At 35.4% G+C, this 19913-nt stretch overlaps 1 protein-coding gene across 8 annotated transcripts in view; it reads right to left on the bottom strand.

Moving 5' to 3' along the window:
* The window catches only part of R3hdm1 (R3H domain containing 1), a 110624-nt gene that overhangs the window by 44158 nt on the left and 46553 nt on the right, over window positions 1-19913 (bottom strand). For all 8 annotated transcript variants that reach the window (XM_074070630.1, XM_074070632.1, XM_074070633.1 and 5 more), the window contains 2 exons: window positions 16292-16415; window positions 1472-1626 (listed from right to left, as the gene is read on the bottom strand). In XM_074070630.1, coding sequence (XP_073926731.1) covers window positions 1472-1626; window positions 16292-16415 — 279 coding nt within the window. The remainder of the gene's footprint in view (window positions 1-1471; window positions 1627-16291; window positions 16416-19913) is intronic.

Below are 19913 nucleotides of genomic sequence, written 5' to 3'. Positions count from 1 at the left end.
AAAGACTATAAAATTATGTGTTACAGAAGCATTTTCCCAATATTAAAAGAAGAAGCTGGACACAATGGCTATGTCTATAATCCCAGATCTTCAAGAGACAGAGATTGGAGATGAGCAACAGTGGCTCACACCTGTAATCCTACTCAGGTGGCAGAGATTAGGAGGATCCCAGTTCGAAGCCAGACTCAGGCAAATAGTTCCCAAGACCCTATCCCGAAAAAAACCCATCACAAAAAAGGGTTGGTGGAGTAGCTCATATGTTCTCTCTCATATGTGGACATGAGATCTAGGGCAAATGCACCAATGTGGTTGGACTGGGACCACATGACAAGGGGAGAGCACATATGGGTGATAGAGAAATAGGTAGAAAACCCAAAACACGAAAGCGTTTGATGTCCCCACTCCAGAGGAGCTAATACAGAAACCTTAAAGCAACAGAGGTTATCATGAGAAGGGGATCAGTAACCAGGGTAAAGATCAGTTAGAGATGAATCAACATGGGTCATAACACGTGTATGCGAAAACAATGCTAGAAGTATTTCTGGATAGCTATCCTTAACTCAACTAGCAAAAACACTTTGTCTTCCTTATTATGCATGTCTCTTTTCTTCAACAAAACTAGTGATAAAGGCAGAATAGGACCTGCCGGGAACTGAGGAGGGAAGGAGGGAGAGAGTGGGAGAGGGGGAAGCGGGGAGAAATGACCCAAACAATGAATAAATGAATAAAAAAAGTGCTGGTGGAGTGGCTCAAGGTTTAGGCCCTGATTTTAAACCCCAGAACAAAAAAAAAAAAAAAAAAAAAAAAAAAAAAAAGGCAAATAGGGAGGTGCATAGTTCAAGGCCAGCAGGCCAAAACCCCTAAGCAAGACCCCATCATCTCAACAAATGGGCCAGGCATGGTGGCACATGTCTGTCATCACAGCTACTTAGGAGGCAGTATGTAGGAGGATCCTGGTGCAATTGAGCCTCAGGCAAAAATGGGAGACACTACCGGGAAAATAAAGCAATAAAGTGTTTGGGTTATGGCCCAAGTGGTTGAAACACCTGCTGCCCTAAGTCCAAATCTCAGGATCAACAACAAAACAATGAAACAAAAGAAAGTAAGTAAAAGAACAGAGTAGCTGCGCAGGGTAGTATATGGCTATAACCTCAGCACTCAGGAGGCAGAGGTAGGAGGATCAAGACTTTGAGGTCAGCCTGGGCTACATAGCAAGTTTCAGACTAGCTAGGCCTCATAGTGAGACCCAGTCTCCAAAAACCAAAACAAATAAATGAATAGAGAAGATGTATTGTAACTCTACAATATTGTTATTTAGCCTAATTAGGACTGGAATTTGCTGTGTAAACCAGGCTTGTCTTGAACCCATGATCCTCCTGCCAATGCCACTTGAGCCACCACTTGAGGCTGTAACTATATATTTAATTTATATGAAATCATCTCTGCCTAAAGCAGGTATGAGATAACATACCTGATACGATGGCACTGTAGGATAGGGGATGACCACTCCTTGAATTTGATTTCCAAGGTTGTTGGGTTGGCCTCCAACTAGGCTCTGACTCTGGGGTTGCTGAACTCCAACGATTCCTTGGTAGTTTTGCTGCTGGTTGGGCATAACTTGATAACCTGTAATGGAAAAATGAGTTAAATCCTGCTTTGAGTTTATTTCATCTAACAGAATATTTCTGTATTTTAAATCAAATTCTCCTATGTTCTAAAATGACATAATTTAAGTGGAAGATCTCAAAAACTACTGTAACATTTAAAAAGTTTATTGTGAAAGGAAATGCAAATTAAAACCACGCTAAGATTCCACCTCATCCCTGTTAGAATAGCCATCATCAGCAACACCACCAACAACAGGTGTTGGCGAGGATACGGGGGGAAAAAGGAACCCTCTTACACTGTTGGTGGGAATGTACACTAGTACAACCACTCTGGAAAAAAATTTGGAGGCTACTTAAAAAGCTGGACATCGATCTACCATTTGATCCAGCAATACCACTCTTGGGGATATACCCAAAAGACTGTTACTCCAGAGGCACCTGCACATCCATGTTTATTGCGGCACTATTCACAATAGCCAAGTTATGGAAACAGCCAAGATGCCCACCACTGACGAATGGATTAAGAAAATGTGGTATCTATACACAATGGAATTTTATGCAGCCATGAAGAACGAAATGTTATCATTCGCTGGTAAATGGATGGAATTGGAGAACATCATTCTGAGTGAGGTTAGCCTGGCCCAAAAGACCAAAAATCGTATGTTCTCCCTCATATGTGGACATTAGATCAAGGGCAAACACAACAAGGGGATTGGACTATGAGCACATGATAAAAGCGAGAGCACACAAGGGAGGGATGAGGATAGGTAAGACACCTAAAAAACTAGCTAGCATTTGTTGCCCTTAACGCAGAGAAACTAAAGCAGATACCTTAAAGCAACTGAGGCCAATAGGAAAAGGGGACCAGGAACTAGAGAAAAGGTTAGATCAAAAAGAATTAACCTAGAAGGTAACACCCACGCACATGAAATCAATGTGAGTCAATGCCCTGTATAGCTATCCTTATCTCAACCAGCAAAACCCCTTGTTCCTTCCTATTATTGCTTATACTCTCTCTACAACAAAATTAGAGATAAGGGCAAAATAGTTTCTGCTGGGTATTGAGGGGGGGGGGAGCGGGAGGGGGTGGAGTGGGTGGTAAGGGAGGGGGTGGGGGCAGGGGGGAGAAATGAACCAAGCCTTGTATGCACATATGAATAATAAAAGAAAAATGAAAAAAAAAAAAAAGTTTATTATGTAGGTAAAGTTGCTTATATTCCTATGCCCCTTAAAATACATTAGAATACAATCTGCGTACAAAGATTTCTTCTGTAATTGAGGAAACTTACAGGGTCACAGATTCTGTTAACAAAGAACAATTATTATTTAGTTTGTATTACAATGGTTAAAGACAACTAATCTCTAGGGGCCCAACAGAAAAGGAAAATATACAGTATCCATTGTTAAAAAAATTATTAAGAATTTTAACTTGGTTGGCAATGCAGTTGAGTTGTAGAACACTTGCTTAGTATGTTCAAGGCCCTGGGATCAATTCGCAGCACTCCGGAAAAAGAAAAAGAAGAAAAAGAATTTCAAGTTGTTTAAGAGCAGAACATTAAGGCAAGCACAGGGCCCTGTATACCTGCAGAGGTTGCATGTCCATGAAGCCAGCCATGCTGGGAACCAAAGAGTGGGGATTGCGGGAGAGGAGACAGTTTTTAGAATGGCTTTAAGTTGAAAAAACAAATCATACTAAGATATGAATCTTTATATTAGGAATGTGTCAAAGACAAAAGGCACATGGAGTTGTTTGGTAATTTTTTAATTATTATTTTCTTATTGTATTATTAATTTCACTTGATAGAGAAGCAAATCATTTAAAGATATTAAAGAATAACTTGATTGAGTTTTCTTTTTTTTTTTTTTTTTTTGTGGTACTGGTATTTGAACTCAGATCCTACACCTTGAGCCACTCCACCATGCTTTTTTGTGAAGGTTTTTACTGAGATAGGGTCTTGCAAACTATTTGCCCAGGCTGGCTTTGAACCATGATCCTCCTGAGTAGCTAGGATTATAGGCATGAACCACCAGTGCCCTGCTTGATTCAGTCTTAAAGCTGAAGGTACTATTAGTAATTCAAGTAGTAAGTTAAGAATATAATTATTTTTATGAAGTGAACTTATTACTCATTTAGATAAGAAACTCCAAGGGTAAGCTTTAAGTAGTATGTATCAATTTTATTTTGTTTCCTGATCCTGAGATGATTCTTTTATGTACTCCAAAGAATTTATGACTCATAAATGTCTAAACACCATCACAAACTCTTTTCTTCTTTTTTTTTTAAACATAAAAATAGCTTGTCATTTAGCTTCAGGGTACTAAAAAATGTTTATAAGATGAACTGAAATCTAACATTGCTTATATAAATTTCAACAGGTAAGGGCCAATGAAATTATTTCCCTGCTAACATCGTAAATATATTTTGCTAACTTAAATCAGTTTTCATTCCCATTCTCAATAATCTCTACAGTGACAGAAACTGTAAACATACCTCAGGTATTGATTATGGGCAACACTATCATAGTAGTTGGACAAAAGCCTTATTGACTTGGCTGAAGGAATAAATAGGTATCTAAAATCTAGCATCCACCTCTACTAAAGATAAAAATGCAAAGTTTACCTGGTAACTAAGCAATATATTAACAACAAAGTACAAATTCAGTATAGTAAACTCTGTAATAGTGAAGGGATTTTGTAAAATAATGCTATTTCTATGGAAAGAGTACCATGTGGCTATGTTTCAAATGATTTCTTATCATTGCAACTTTATTCTAAGCTCCTTATTTGTAAGAAAGTAATAGAAAGTAACTGATAATATACTGTCTGCTAAACCCTTCAACCTTAGGTACTTTCTGTATCTCTTAAACTTGGAGGCAGGTAAAGGAAGATAGCAGTCACTTTTTAGTCTAACAATTAACATTCAACCCTATTTTCGACTTCATCAAATGACACATACTTAAATTCCTACATCAAATTACAAATATCATCAAAACACACACACTGACACATTTCCATGCCTACAAAAATAAGGATAGGAATGTAAATGGTATGTGATGAGGAAAGCCTGTTTTGGAAACGCCACCTCTCAATTTTCACAGCATTAGAATCTGGGATCAGCTCAGTGCAGACTAGGAAAATAACCTTTAACAATGGGACTGGATGAATCACAGTCTATTAATAAACAAAAACAGAACAAACTGGGTACCTGACAGAATTCAGGACAATATAATCAGACTTAGTCACACTCCCCTAAAGGACTTTTAAAGTTTTGCATATTACTTTTTTCTGTAGTATTGCGGATCAATCAAACCTAGTACCTTGCATATCCTAAGCATGCACTCTACCACTGAGCTAAATTCTCAGTCTGAATATTACTCTTCTAGTTTGTAACAACAACAAAAATGTTTAAGGTTATAGATTGTCTTTAAAAAAAAAACCTCTTGGAAAAAAAAAAGGCCCATTTAGGTGCAAAAGTGGTTCTGATTTTTCTTTTTTTTGGGTAGCTTATCTAAATTTATCCGGGCTGGCAGAGTGGCTCAGTTCAAACCCCAGCACCACCATCAATCAACTGACCAATCAATCAATCAAACAAACAAACAATCTTTGGGGAATTATCTTAGAAGTGTCATGCCTAAAATTCTCTTATAAAAATAAAGTCTGGCACATAAGTTTTTCAATAATTTGTTACAGATGCCATGCCATAGTGGTTTAATGTTGGGTCACTTGGATACTGTATTATAGAGTTTGTATCAATAAATTTCCATTAATATCCACAATAACTAATTGTAATATATGTACACACATAACCACACCAATACTTTCTACATTTTACAATGTGGCAACATGAAATCTAAAACAAGTACATGAATGTACTTGTTACAGAGGGTGGTAAAAGGGACACTGTATTTGCCAGCTGGGTAATATAAAGGTGAGTATGCCATGGTCCCTATTTTTGAAATGAGAATTCTTAGTCATGAAACCACATGAGATTAGAAGTATTAACAGTCATGTGAAAGAGGGAGAAATTATTCCTGACTGATATGGAGGCAGTAACATTTACAATTTGACTTAAGACAAGGCACTGAGTGCAAACTCCAGTGCTGCAAAATAAATAGATTAAAAAAAAATAAAAGAAAAAGAACACTCCAGCAAAAAGTAAAGGTCTAGAAAAAGTAAGAAAAAAAATTAATTTGCTTGAGGAATAGAAAGTAGCCAGGAGTGGCTGAATATGTCACGTAGTGTGAAAAGCAGAAGATAAAGGTAGAAAATAATACTGGTGGGGAATCAAAACTTTTTCAAGTAGGGTGATGAAAACTAGCAGGAAGTTGTAAATTTTAAAGTCTGTGAAGGTGGAAAAGCCATCAGTACTTCAGAAGGGGCATACACACCCTGGGAATGTGTCCTTGATTAACAGTAGAGCTCTTAAAAATGAGAAAGCCAGGCAATTTGAAGAAAAAAACCTTTCTAAAAAGCTCTCTTGTCAATCCCTTCATAATTTTGTCCATTAGTTCATATCACTGTTTCTTCCTAATTCTTCCCTGATGGGTTCAAACTTTTTTAAAAAATGGAAATGATATGCATTTCAAAAGTAAAGGAAATTTTAATGCTGACCACTGCTCTTTTCTAAGAAAACAACTCACATTAGTTATCACTCAGCTCAACCAAAACATGAACATTCAATATTTATACTTAAAATATAGGGGAAAAAACATATTGAGAGAATAAAACCAAAATAATATATGTTTCTACACAAACTCAGAAGCTTACTATGTGCTGACAGGTTGACTAAGAATGGCTACTTTCTTAGCTTCCTGCTGTCCCTCCCTTTTAAGTGTGTACAAACAAATCATTGTTTCTTTGTTAAAAAAAAAGATAAAAAGGGATTTCTCACTGACCATGTTTAGTGAATGGTTTCCGAATGCAAAAGTTTAAGATAACATTAGTTTATTAAATACATTTAATGAAACCTCTCCTAGAAAACTGCATAGTGGTAGAAGCACAAATTTACTGCAAAGTACTTATTTGGTAAGGCAGACCATAACACTTTTCATATATATCAAACAGATAAAGTTTGAGAGTATTATTTGAACATTTCTGAAAAAAAATGTGGACATTTAAAAACACCTTCACAAAAACCTTATTTGATAAAAAACATTTACGATAGGAAATTTGGAAAATATGAAAAAAGAGTCACTAACAAAAAATTCATTTATGAAACAATCAGTTCTAACCACCATTTGAATGTAGTAAACAGTAAAATATATACTCATGTTACTTACACAAATGAGTAAAATATATACTCATGTTACTTACACAAATGGGATCATATGACATACTGTTTCAAATCTTTTTTCCATGTAACTGTGTCTGTCTGATCAAGAGATTTGTCAAAGCTATGGAAAGAAGTGTTCAAATAAAATTTTTCTTTTCTTTTCTTTTTTTTTTTTTTAACAGTACTGGGGTTTGAATTCAGGGCCTATACCTTGACCCACTCTACCAGCCCTTTTTTTGTGATGGGTTTTTTCGAGAAAGGGTCTTACAAACTATTTGCCAGGGCTGACTTTGAACTGTGATCCTCCTGATCTCTGCCTCCTGAGTAGCTAGGATTACAGTAGTGAGCCACCAGTGCCTGGCTAAATAAACTTTCTTAAAACATATTAAGATCTCAAGTTTATCAACAAAATAATGAGAAAAAAACTTCAGTTGATCTCTACTGCATTTTAAGAGTGAAGGCATGAGTGGAGAAGCCAAAAAGACTATTTTAGGATAAGTTATGCTTGTTTCCTGCATCTTGTATGGAAGAAGGCCCCAAATTCCTATGTCATTTCATTTAGAATACTATATAATTATCATTGCTTCAGTGGCACCACAAGGTAATAGTAATAGCTAATACTCATGACATTTACTAGGTTTCAGGCACTGTTTTGAGTACTTTAAATATGTTCATTAATTTAATACTCACAATCTCATGAAATAAACACAATTATCCACATTTTCCAGATGACAAAATAAAGGCACGAGAACTTCATACCTTGTCCAAGGTCACCAGTTGGTAAGTGTATAGCTGGGATTTGCACACAGCAGTCTGATCTAAGATTTATTTTCCCAGGGATAAATGCTGAAGTACAGAGTATTATAGCAATACTCAAATAAGCAGGACCTGTTCAAATAAGCAGGACCTGTTCAAATAAGCAGGACCTGGCCTTCTTCAATTTTCTGAAAATTCTGGTTAATAAAGATTTTTACTGTAGTATAACATACCTAAGTTCCCAGACAGACTTAATTGCAGGAAAACAGAGAACTACTGTAAATAAAGTTGAACAAAAAGGAAACTATTCATTTGAATTAAAGATTATTCATGGGTACAAACATCATTATCCAAAACAGGAGTCAGGGTAAAGGGTGAAGTAGTTAGCCTAGATGGAAGTCTATGAACTTAAAGTCTTTAAAAAAAAAAAAAAAGGCAGGTGTAAAACTTTAAACAGTCAGTCCATAATGTGCTCTCTGTGGGAGGAAGGGACTCTCCTTTAATTGTTTTGCCCACTACCCCAAAATGCATGGTTTGTGATCTATGTATTTCACAGTTATACTTCCTTGTTTTATGACATTTCACATGTGTAAAAGAATTGGGAAAGGGAAAAAGAGAGGCTCAAAGAAATGATTTATCTTAGGGTCTGATGAACCTTTCTGTTTTCTCTCTGGGTTTTAGTTTTTCTGGTTTGCCTCAGGGGCTACTTTTGCTCAAATTGTCTTCTCTACAAAGTCAGTCTTGCTTTGCCAAGAAGTCAGACTTTACCCAATTGGGCAATGCCAGCTTTAATCTGTGTATCTTGTATGCAAGGGGAGCTGTTCTGTTTCACAGGTGAATTCTTAAAGTTCTCTGAAGCCATGCCTTTTTCCCATCCACTGAGTAGCTTTCCATTCATTTATATTTTTGAGGCAGGAAAACCAATCAGGTTTGAATCATAGTGATAGGGAGCCATCAGAAGCTGATGAACCTTTCTGAGATTGTCAAAACTGAAAGTATTATGTAACATTTTATGCTCTGCAGTCTGGCCCCCAGGAGAGAATTTTTATTTGTGGTACTGGTGGTTGAACTCAGGACCTTGCACTTGCTAGGCAGGCACTCTACCACTTGAGTCATACCACCAGCCCTCTTTGTGTTGGTTATTTTTCAGATAGGGTCTCACTGTATGCCTAGGACTAGACGGCAATCCTCCTATTTATGGTGCGTACCACAGTGCCCAGCCGTTGGTTGAGCTAGGGATTCTCAAACTTTTTGTCTGAGCCGGCCTTGAAAGTTGACCCTCCTGATCTCTGCCTTCAGAGCAGCCAAGATTACAGGCTTGAGCCACTGCATCTAGCCAGTAGAGAAATTTTAATGGCACTAGGATATGTATCTGTGTTGTTTTTTCAGAGGTCATGATGTCTGACTACTCATTCCAATAATTTTAATAAACAACAACCCAATAACCGGTTAACAAGTATGTAATTTTGGATTACTCACTTTAAAGGTTATTAAAAGATTATCAGACTCTCTCAAATTCAGACTGTGAGATCTATGTTAGTTAATGTTACTATAATCATAAGCAAAACTAGGAAATATTCAGTTGGAAAGCATTAAAAACAAATGACACACCTCTGCCAGAATATCATTCTGTTTCATTCACAAATGAGAATCTGTTACTTGTGTATGAAAAAAATCATAAGTAATTTAGTACAATTTATGATCATTTAATTATAGGCATGCCTCACTTTGTATATATTTGCTTAATAAAATTTATATCTTAAAAGAACTATTCAACTTGCTCTGAAATTCCTCTGAACCTTTGTTTGAATGAAGAAATTTCAGACTACAAAGAACAGACTGTAATGGAGTGCACCTATCAGAAAAGTGGCCCTGTGGTTCAGGACCCTTATCTAATTATTCAGACAAAAGAAAGACGGGGTACATAGTTCTAATAATTTCAAAAGTATAGTCTGAAGACTGTCAAGTATGAGGAAAAAAAAATCCAATGATCTGGAAAAGAGGGAGAAGGTTGAGGATTAGGAAGGAGAAATAGATTCCTAGAGAATGAAAAGTACCGTTAGGTTTAAAAAGTGCTGTAAGAAGAGTATTCCAGTATTCTGACCCTCTATATATAATAAACTTAGATACAATGTAAATTATTCTTTCTTCATTAAAAAGTACAATAAAAAAGCATATCTCAGTATATCAGAATTAAAATTCTCCCTGTGACATATCTAGTTTTAACCTGATAGAGGAAAACAGGGTATGTTTTATAGAAATTAGTGCTGATTTTGTATGAAAGCATCTACTTAGGAAAGCTAGCAATGCCAGTAGTAAAATGATTCCAAACAGAATTAGCATCCAGATCTCAACATAGATGCTTTTTAACATTACCATTCTTTTTTGTTAAAGGACAGCACTGTTTCAATATTATCCCCCTTCTTCCAGCACTTTCAGAGGAAAGCACAATCAATTTTGCAAGCTGAGAGAACCGTGACAATATAAATTGATGGTTCAGGCACTTCCCTGGAGGGTTCCAAAGAATATTCTATTTTTAACTCTCTTTCACTTCAACAGAGAACAAGAAGGAAACAGTGCTCAGCAGGAAAGTATTACACAGACTAGTTTAATTTTATACAGGTGATCTGAACTAGCATTTGTGTTAAAGTAAAGTATCTTTAATAACACGAATTAGACATTAGAAAGATAATAAAAACGGGATTATTAAAATTTTTCAAGACTGAACTTGTATAAAAGAAGCCCTTTGAAGGTTTTTTTTTTTTAAGACAAGTCATTTCGTTAAATATAAATTTTTAACGAGGCATCTATACAGCATTTTAGAAGAATTGTTTGAAAATCATCAAACTTTTAAGCTTATAATCCTGGTTAGGTTTTTGTGTGTGGCACTATTTAAGTGCTCAAGCAAGTTCAACGAAGGCTAACTCCTTAGGAGTATTTGGAAGGAGACATGTTGCCATCATACCCTCACTATCTTTTCTCCCCTGACATCATCTGTTCTCATACTCTTGATACTGAAATAAACATATGTACAAAGAAAAAACAATTCTAATAAAAATAGTCACACAGAGTACTGATAGCTCTTAGCTATTTAAATGACTATGCTATTGAAGAGTCTATATATCTCAAGGAAATCTGTGGGTACTTACCAGATATATTTGGCTCCAGATTTCAGTGGCGGCAGATTAATGGAGAAGTGAAAAGGGAAATAGGTGGTTTTGTAGGTATTATACAATGTTTGAATTTGTGCGGCCATACAATACTAAGAAATGCTCACGGAATCAATGGAAAAATAAGGATAGCTAGGGCCACTACCTAGTAATTTAAATACAAAATTCCCATTACTTGGGTAAAAAGTTGTCAATAAATAAATAACTGACTTTGTTCTTACAGTCTCTACTTGACGTAACTCGATCTTTTATTAATCTGCTCCCTTCTCTGCTCACCCAATCCTGTGGCTCCTTAACTTTCTTTCTTTCTTTCTTTCTTTATGTTGTTTTGTTTTTGGTGGGACTGGAGTTTGAACTCAGAGCTTTGTGCTTACAAAGCAGGTGCTCTACTGCTTGAGCCACACCTCTAGTCTAATACTATGGTTTCTTTCCTGTTTACCTTTTGTACCTGAATTACTTTCAAATTTACATACTCAATGCTGCCCACGTTTGCACACCTTACAGACTGTTACTCCCAAAATGTTCCTTCAACAGTGTGGTTCATCAGGATCCTACCATGCTTACTATATAACAAACCATAATCAATTTGGAATTATATGGTTCTGAGTTACTTGAAAAGCTATGACCGAAGACATGATTCATTGATATTCTTTGCATATATCAACTGGTTGGAAAACTAAAATTATATTTAGTTTCACAGAAATATTTTGCTTCTCACATGTGTGTAATAAAACAGTCTGGAAAAAAATGAATTATATCCTTGGTAGGCACTCAAGTTGTTTCAAATGCATGTAGGTGTCTTAGATCTACTTGATGCCATGCTTTAATAAGTAATAACGTCCTTAAGAAGTTGTGCTTGATTTCTGCTAATGAGTCTGGCATGCTTAAGACATTAAACTTTTTACTAGATAAGCTCAAACCAAACTGCTATCCAAATCTGCTTTAGAAAAGAAATTAAAGCAATAGCTTTCATTCATTTTTAGAAGGTAAATTTTATTAAGCCAAGGCTGTTATTTAAATTCAAATCCTTATTTCTGAGTAAGATGCATAATTAAAAAGCAATTACAATGAATGGAAAATATAAACAAACATTAACACCTTAATACAGCATTAAAAAAAAAAAAAAGCAGTGGAAACCTGAATAAAAAGAAGCCAGGAAGCAGCTGAAAAAGAGACCGGTTCACTGTGAGAAATGTAAACCTCTCAGACAGTGCTACGGCCCCGAATCCAACAGCTCAGGAACAAGGCCAATTATTGCAAAATATTAAACATGTAGGTGAAGCTGCAAACTTTTCAACACTTGTAAGAAGGAAAGCAGCTATATCAAAAAGCCAGGGCTTCATAAACCTAAAATCTTCACTACAATTACTACCTGTGGGAACAATTGCTTTATAGTACAGAAACTCCTCATATGTAGTGTACTTAAGCTGTACATTTTATGATAAGGGATTGAGATAATAAATCTTTATTACTGAACTGGCAAGTAATGGAGCTTTCAAAATAGTTGCTCTCATGATTCCAGTTACTGACAGTAAGGTGCCAAGCTACTGCAAACTAATTCTCTAATATTCACCTTTCTGAACCAGAAATGACTCACAAGAGACACACAGAATGATGGAATTTTAGAGTCCATAGAGAGCTTCAATATACAATACAGTAAAATTTCCTTACTTTGTAAGTAAGTAAACTGAAAGTCACAGGCTTTAAGTGATATGACTAACACCAGTTAAACATGACTAAGGGCCATCAGGATTGTGACTCATAGTTTATTCTTTTACATTTATAACGCATTGTCCGGAAAGCTTTATATAGCAAGAATTTCTTTTGTTTCTGTCAACAGAGGCTGACTCAATCTTATTTTAAGTGGCCATGGCAATTTCACATTTATGACAGAAGACTAGAGAAGACCAGAGTATTCAGTTTCCAGCAGTAATATTATTTCAATTAGATACCCATAATAGATAGAAGTTTATTATTAAGTTTAATACAACTGTGGTCCATTGATACACACATAGATAGACCAAAGGATTTTATCCTTGAGAAATTTTCTAAACTTTTCCCCACCCTCAGAAGGCAAAAAGTAACATAAAATCTTGTATTTCTATTGCTCATCTCCTACCTGGTCTAAAAAGAATACAAATCTGTTGGATTTGTTCATTTAGGGCAAAATTTCTTTAAATACACATATAAACATTTAAATATTATTTGTGCCACAGTTAAGAAAATTTGCCCCAAACTGATTAATGTTTTATTTTGTCAAATAAGTAGTTTTCACCCATTTATGTAATAAAAGGAAATAATATGCTTCCTGATATTTTGTAGGGTATACAAGTGTTGGTAAAAACCCAAAATGTAAGAGATGTAAAGAATTTCTCATTTTAATCCGATTGGGTTGGTGGAATGTAGGATAATATAAAGAAAAAATAATCCAAAAAAAGAAACACAAACTTTATTTGCATATGAAAATGTAAATTACTAGGACTGAAACTACCATAGAGCTGTAAACAGATAAAAAAAATCAGAAACAGAAATGTGCCTTCTTTCCTAGTGTACTATGCTTTTCTATTAGGACACAAATAAATAAATACACTTTTCTGCAAGATAAAACATAAAAAAAACAACCAAACAAACATTAGCTAGCTATAAAAAAATCTTTAATTTACAACTGTTTTTTTGGTGAGCCTGGAGTTTGAACTCAGGGCTTTATACGTGCAAAGTAGGCGCTCTACTGCTTGAGCCACACCTCCAGACCATTTTGTTCTGGCTATTTTGAAGATAGGGTCTGGAAAATTATTTGCCTGAACTGGTTTCAAACCTTGGTCCTCCTGATCTCAGCCTACCAGGTAGCTAGAACTACTGGTGCCTGGCTCTTAAATTATGTAACTTTTGAAAAAAGAGTTCAAATTCTATGTAATTGCTAACACAACAGCTGGTATTAACATTGCTGAATTTTAAAGAGAACTTTTCTATTATATTTATTAGCGTAACAATTTTCTGTCACTTTTAGATAAGAAGGCTTTGATGATTTCTCTTTATTTTTCAAACTAAATGAGATACAACTAATTTAAGCTGTAACATAGGAGGATATTACAGAAAATAACTGAAAGGACAAACTGGCAAGTGTTATAACCAACTCAGAATCAAACACAACGTCAAAAACTATTCAAAGACATGATTCCCTTTTCTGTGGCTTGCACTTACTGCTTCCTTCCCTTTGACCAATCATAACTAGCATCACAACAAACCCACAAACAAAAATATCACTGACAATAAACACATGCTGTCTGTCACACAGATATTGTGGCCCCAGTATGGGCATTTTTAGGTTCTATTAAGTGGTACTATTTGTTTTACAGAAATGCATTTGTATTGGCACATCAGACCCAACCTGTGATTAAAATTTTTATTTTATAGGCAGTTTAATAATGGAAAAGAATAGATTTTGCCATAGAAAAGAACAAAACTAAAACGCTTACACAAGTATAGAACAGACGATCTTTGCTTGCCTCATTAACAAGGTACAACAGTGAACTAAGTTAGTTATACAAAAGGTATTTAAATGAGTAGCATGAAGGTAAATTTCTTTTTTCATTATAACATCAGCTATAATCTGTTATAATTTTGGAAGAAAAAAAATCTGACATAAACAATATGCAAAGTCGATCATTGGAGGCCCAAGAAAGCTCAGAAAAATCTCCCCTGCCCCCTTGGTGAGACTGGGGTTTGAACACAGAGCTTTGTGCTTGCAAAGCAGGCACTCTACTGCTTGAGCTACAGCTCCAGTCATTTTTTTCTTTTTAAGAAATCATTTATTATTATTATTATTGTTATTATGATTTTGGGGAAGTACTAGGGTCTGAATTCTGTGCCTCAGGCCTGCTAGGCAGGCAGTTTACCACTTAAGCCAGCTTATTTTTCTTTTTCTTGACAGTATCTTGCTATGTTGCCCAGGATGGGCTTAAACTTGTGATCTTTCAGCTTCCTTACTTCCGCTTCCTGAGTGCTGGGGTTACATGTGCTACTACACCCAGATAAAATACCATCTTTATTAAAAAAAAAAAAATGTACATAACACTAAAGAGCAGTGCCTTGTTCAATGTTTCCATGTATAAATAACAACTTTTGGTATCTTTTGAAATTATAGAGTGTATATAAGTTTATATTATTTGACATGGGTTATATTATTAAACTTCACTGACACTAAAAGAATCCTGTGTGAGAATAAGAAAAAATTCTAATTTGGCTAAAAATGGTCAATGTTTGTACTCAACATATTTTGGAAGAACATTTGTTACACATATAATACAGGGCTAGTAACATACAAAAAAGGAGAAGAACCTTGATGTTAAGTACAAGACTACTCCCAGTGGTACAGATTAAGGACAAGAAAATTCCCCTGCTGGGTTATGCTAAATTCTGCTAAGTAGGATTTTTATCTAGTAAAGGAAGCTGATGAATCACAATGAAGACTGAACACTCCACCAGCAAGAAGCAAGAGCACTCCTAAACAGATGGTCTAGCCCAGAGGTGTCTACCCTGAAGTGGAGGTAACCCTGTAGAGTTAACATACAGTATCAAGAACAGCAAACTGCCAAGGTGTAGATGAAGGTGATAGTGCCTCCATGAGTTATACTCATACAGTCTGAGCACTTCCTATAGTAATGGGCAGTTTTAAAACCTCAAAAGAAACCAGAAACAAAATTCAACTTCTAAAGTTACCAAAGTCTAGATAAATACCTTATTAAACATTTGGTTCAGAAGCAGACATCTAAGTGGAAGCATACAGAAAAGTGAGTTCATTAAGACTACTAAGTTAGTTTTTAAAAATTAGATCACAGCTGTTTTCACTGAATGCTTGAAGAAAATTTGAAAAGAAGCAAAGGGAAAAGAATGTTGAGTTTTAATATATTTTGTGTGCCTAGTATTCAATTATGTTGGGCTTCTTGTACTATAGACTAAACAAATTAGAAACAAAACACATAAAATATGCATAGGAAAAATGTTCCTTTAAAGGCATCCCTACTGAGTCTAAAACATTAAAGTATCATTGGCTAGCTAGAGTTCTCAATTATATTTAGGTGGTTTTGGTCTTGGCTTCTGGTTAACCATTTAGAAGACATCATGTATTGCCTCTCTGCTGTTACCACAGCTGGATTATCAGGTTGCAAACAGGGCTTCCATCACCCCTGGGCAGCTGCTCACCATATTTCTGGCCTGGTAGCACCTTCCTATTGTGGCTCCTATCCTTGTAGCACACAGATCTGACAGTGTGGGGATTTTTGGACAACTGGAAGATTTATCCACTCTTTGAATCTCACTGGCTTGCATACTTTATGTGTGTGTGTTTATGTGTGTGTATATATATGTATATGAGATCCTTGATAGGCTGAGTATGGCATTATCTTATAAACACTGAAATAAAGGAAGAAAAACAAAACAAACAATGTTCACAGCTAAGAATTCACAACATCAAAAATATGACTCACCTGTCTGCTGAGCAGGCTGTGGCAGTGCTTGGTTTAGATGTGAACTGTAATGGACAGAAGGGATAGGGCGGTACTGAGGCTGACTCGAGTGATAGTGGCCTGGAGCACAGTAACAGGCTGGCATCTAGGATCATAAGCATTGAGGACAAAAATCAGTTTTATTAACCACACTAAGATTCCATCTCACCCCTGTTAGAATAGCCATCATCAGCAACACCACCAACAACAGGTGTTGGCGAGGATGCGGGGAAAAAGGAACCCTCTTACACTGTTGGTGGGAATGTAGACTAGTACAACCACTCTGGAAAAAAATTTGGAGGCTACTTAAAAAGCTGGACATCGATCTACCATTTGATCCAGCAATACCACTCTTGGGGATATACCCAAAAGACTGTTACTCCAGAGGCACCTGCACATCCATGCTTATTGCTGCACTATTCACAATAGCCAAGTTATGGAAACAGCCAAGATGCCCACCACTGACGAATGGATTAAGAAAATGTGGTATCTATACACAATGGAATTTTATGCAGCCATGAAGAAGAACGAAATGTTATCATTCGCTGGTAAATGGATGGAATTGGAGAACATCATTCTGAGTGAGGTTAGCCTGGCCCAAAAGACCAAAAATCGTATGTTCTCCCTCATATGTGGACATTAGATCAAGGGCAAACACAACAAGGGGATTGGACTATGAGCACATGATAAAAGCGAGAGCACACAAGGGAGGGGTGAGGATAGGTAAGACACCTAAAAAACTAGCTAGCATTTGTTGCCCTTAACGCAGAGAAACTAAAGCAGATACCTTAAAGCAACTGAGGCCAATAGGAAAAGGGGACCAGGAACTAGAGAAAAGGTTAGATCAAAAAGAATTAACCTAGAAGGTAACACCCACGCACATGAAATCAATGTGAGTCAATGCCCTGTATAGCTATCCTTATCTCAACCAGCAAAAACCCTTGTTCCTTCCTGTTATTGCTTATACTCTCTCTACAACAAAATTAGAAATAAGGTTTCTGCTGGGTATTGAGGGTGGGGAGAGGGAGGGGGTGGAGTGGGTGGTAAGGGAGGGGGTGGGGGCAGGGGGGAGAAATGAACCAAGCCTTGTGTGCACATATGAATAATAAAAGAAAAAAAATCAGTTTTATTTGCAAGAGGTTTTTTTTTCCTGTTGTTCCCTATGAGGAACATTAGAGTGTAATGAGTAATAATTTTTTTTTTTAGCACCAACCATCTCAAAACTGATGTTCTTAACTGAAAAAAATATTAAAAAATTCACAGTACACCTGAAAAAGACAGCTACTAATGTGCCTATCAATCATATCTAGATTTTTAATTGTTTTGCCATATTTGTTACAGATTTCTCTATTTTTCACAAAATTAAACACTATAAAATAGGTGCAGGCTTATTCCAGTTTCTTCATTCTATTTTTCACAGAAAACTATTATCTTATCATTGGCATATAAAATTCCTGTAAATTTTTCAATTTTTACTATATCTATCTATTGACACATATATTACTGAGTATTTAAAATTTTACACTTATGGTAGTTTATCACTTCATGAAACTTATTTTGCAATTAACATTGTTTTTGAGACTTACATTTATTGAAACATGCTACTGGCTTCAAAGTAACTGCTGAACAGCTTTTACTACATATATAAGCCAGTTCATCTATTCCTATGCTAATGCTCTGTTGTAATGGTTTTAGTCTTTATTTTTCCTGGTATTTCTAATACAAATTAAAATGCCAAGAAGACTACATCTCTCTTTCTAGAGATATTTATATTAGCTGTGAATTTCTGTTAAATTAATCTGACCTAGTTTGGCATAAAGAATAATTAATTCAGTGATACAGACATATGTATTAAGTTTTATTTATTTATTTATGTTAAGAAAGCTTTTTTTTTTTTTTTTGGATGCTGGGATCGAACCCAGGGCAAGTGCTCTACCACTGAGCTACATCCCAGCCCTGTATTAAATTTTAGAGGCTCATGAGCTTCTATCAGATTCTGCTCTTTTGATTGGATTTCTTCCAAAAAAGAACAGACTATAAAGATTTTAAGAGTGACTATGTCATCTGAAAACAAGTATAAAATTTCTATATTAATGATAAGCTGAGAATCTCTCAAATTTACAGGAGTTTTCCTGTCTATGAAATTTTAGAATAGATATATCTATAGGATCTCTTTATTTTTTTTTAGAGGTATCAACAAGTAACTGGTAAATCCTGAATTCAGACTTTCTGATTCACTACTATGCTTTTCAGTGTGTGTGTGTATAAATAATATATTCTTTCTCTTAATTAAAAAAAAGTTCATTTTTATAAGACAAAATTTGTAACACCATAGCTTGGGCTCATAATGTTTCCAGATGCAATATATACATATATTGTATATATATAAGTATATTATATATAATATATACACATACATATAATATGTATTATATATACATACATATGACAACAATAGCAAAAGGATATAGAGACAGTAAATGGAATTATACTGTTAAAGACTGCTACCCAGTTTCAGTATTAATTTGAGGTAGACTGTGACAAGCTAAAGGTACATATCAGAGACCCCCAAAACAACACAAGAGTCAATGGGATGTACATTAAAAAGACAATATAAGAAGCAAAAATGAGTGTGAAAAACAAGTTCAAATATGAAAAGCAGGGAGGGAAGCAGATAGAAATAAAATAGACAGGACACATGGAAAACAAATAGAAACAATAAACTCTCTGCTAAGACTGTATAAAAAGTCAAACTATAACTAATGTATATAAAAGATAATTTTTAAATACAAGATTGGCAATAAAAGCATAGAAAGATATAGTACTTAAATGCTACTCAGAAGAATGCTATGTTGCTCCTTCTTGATTTGTAAACAATTTTTTTTTTGGTGGTACTGGGGTTTGGACTCAGGGCCTTGTTCTTGCTCTGCCACTTGAGCCACACCTCCAGCCCCAATTATTAGTATTTTTTTTTGAGACAGGGTCTTGTTATGTAGCCCAGGATGGTCTCCAACATCTGATCCTCTTGCCTCCACTTCTCTAATGCTAGGATTATAGGTATGTAGCATTATGCCCAGCTTTATGTTAATTCCTTTATGCCACATAAAGCAGGATTCAAGATGAGAACTAATACTATAGAAAGCCATTTTATAATGATGAGTCAATATATGAGAAACATATCGTGCTGAAATAACTACATATACTTACAGAAGAAGGAAACTGGACCCCTACTTCTTTCTATATATAAAAATTAACTCCAAGTGAATATATTCAAACCCCAGTATTGTAAATAAAAATGACCTACATATAGGAACTAAAGACTTAAAACTCTTAGGAAAAAACACAGGCATAAATCTTCATGATCTAGTTTGTCAAGGAACTCTTAGATATGACACCAAAAGTAAAAGCAACAAAGGAAAAAATAAATTATACTTTATTAAAATGAAAAATTGTAAAAATCTTAATTTTATCAAAATACACTATCAAAAAAGTAAAAACACAAGCTGGGCATGGGTGGCTCACACCTGTAATCCTAGTTATTAGGGAGGTTGAGATCAGGTGGATAAAGGTTCCAGGTCAGCTGAGGCAAATACTTAATGAAACC

This window comes from Castor canadensis, chromosome 4, assembly GCF_047511655.1.
Source record: "Castor canadensis chromosome 4, mCasCan1.hap1v2, whole genome shotgun sequence".
NCBI lineage: Eukaryota > Metazoa > Chordata > Mammalia > Rodentia > Castoridae > Castor > Castor canadensis.
The sequence above is the reverse complement of the archived record's forward strand: the minus strand, read 5'-3'. Positions and strand labels throughout refer to the sequence as shown.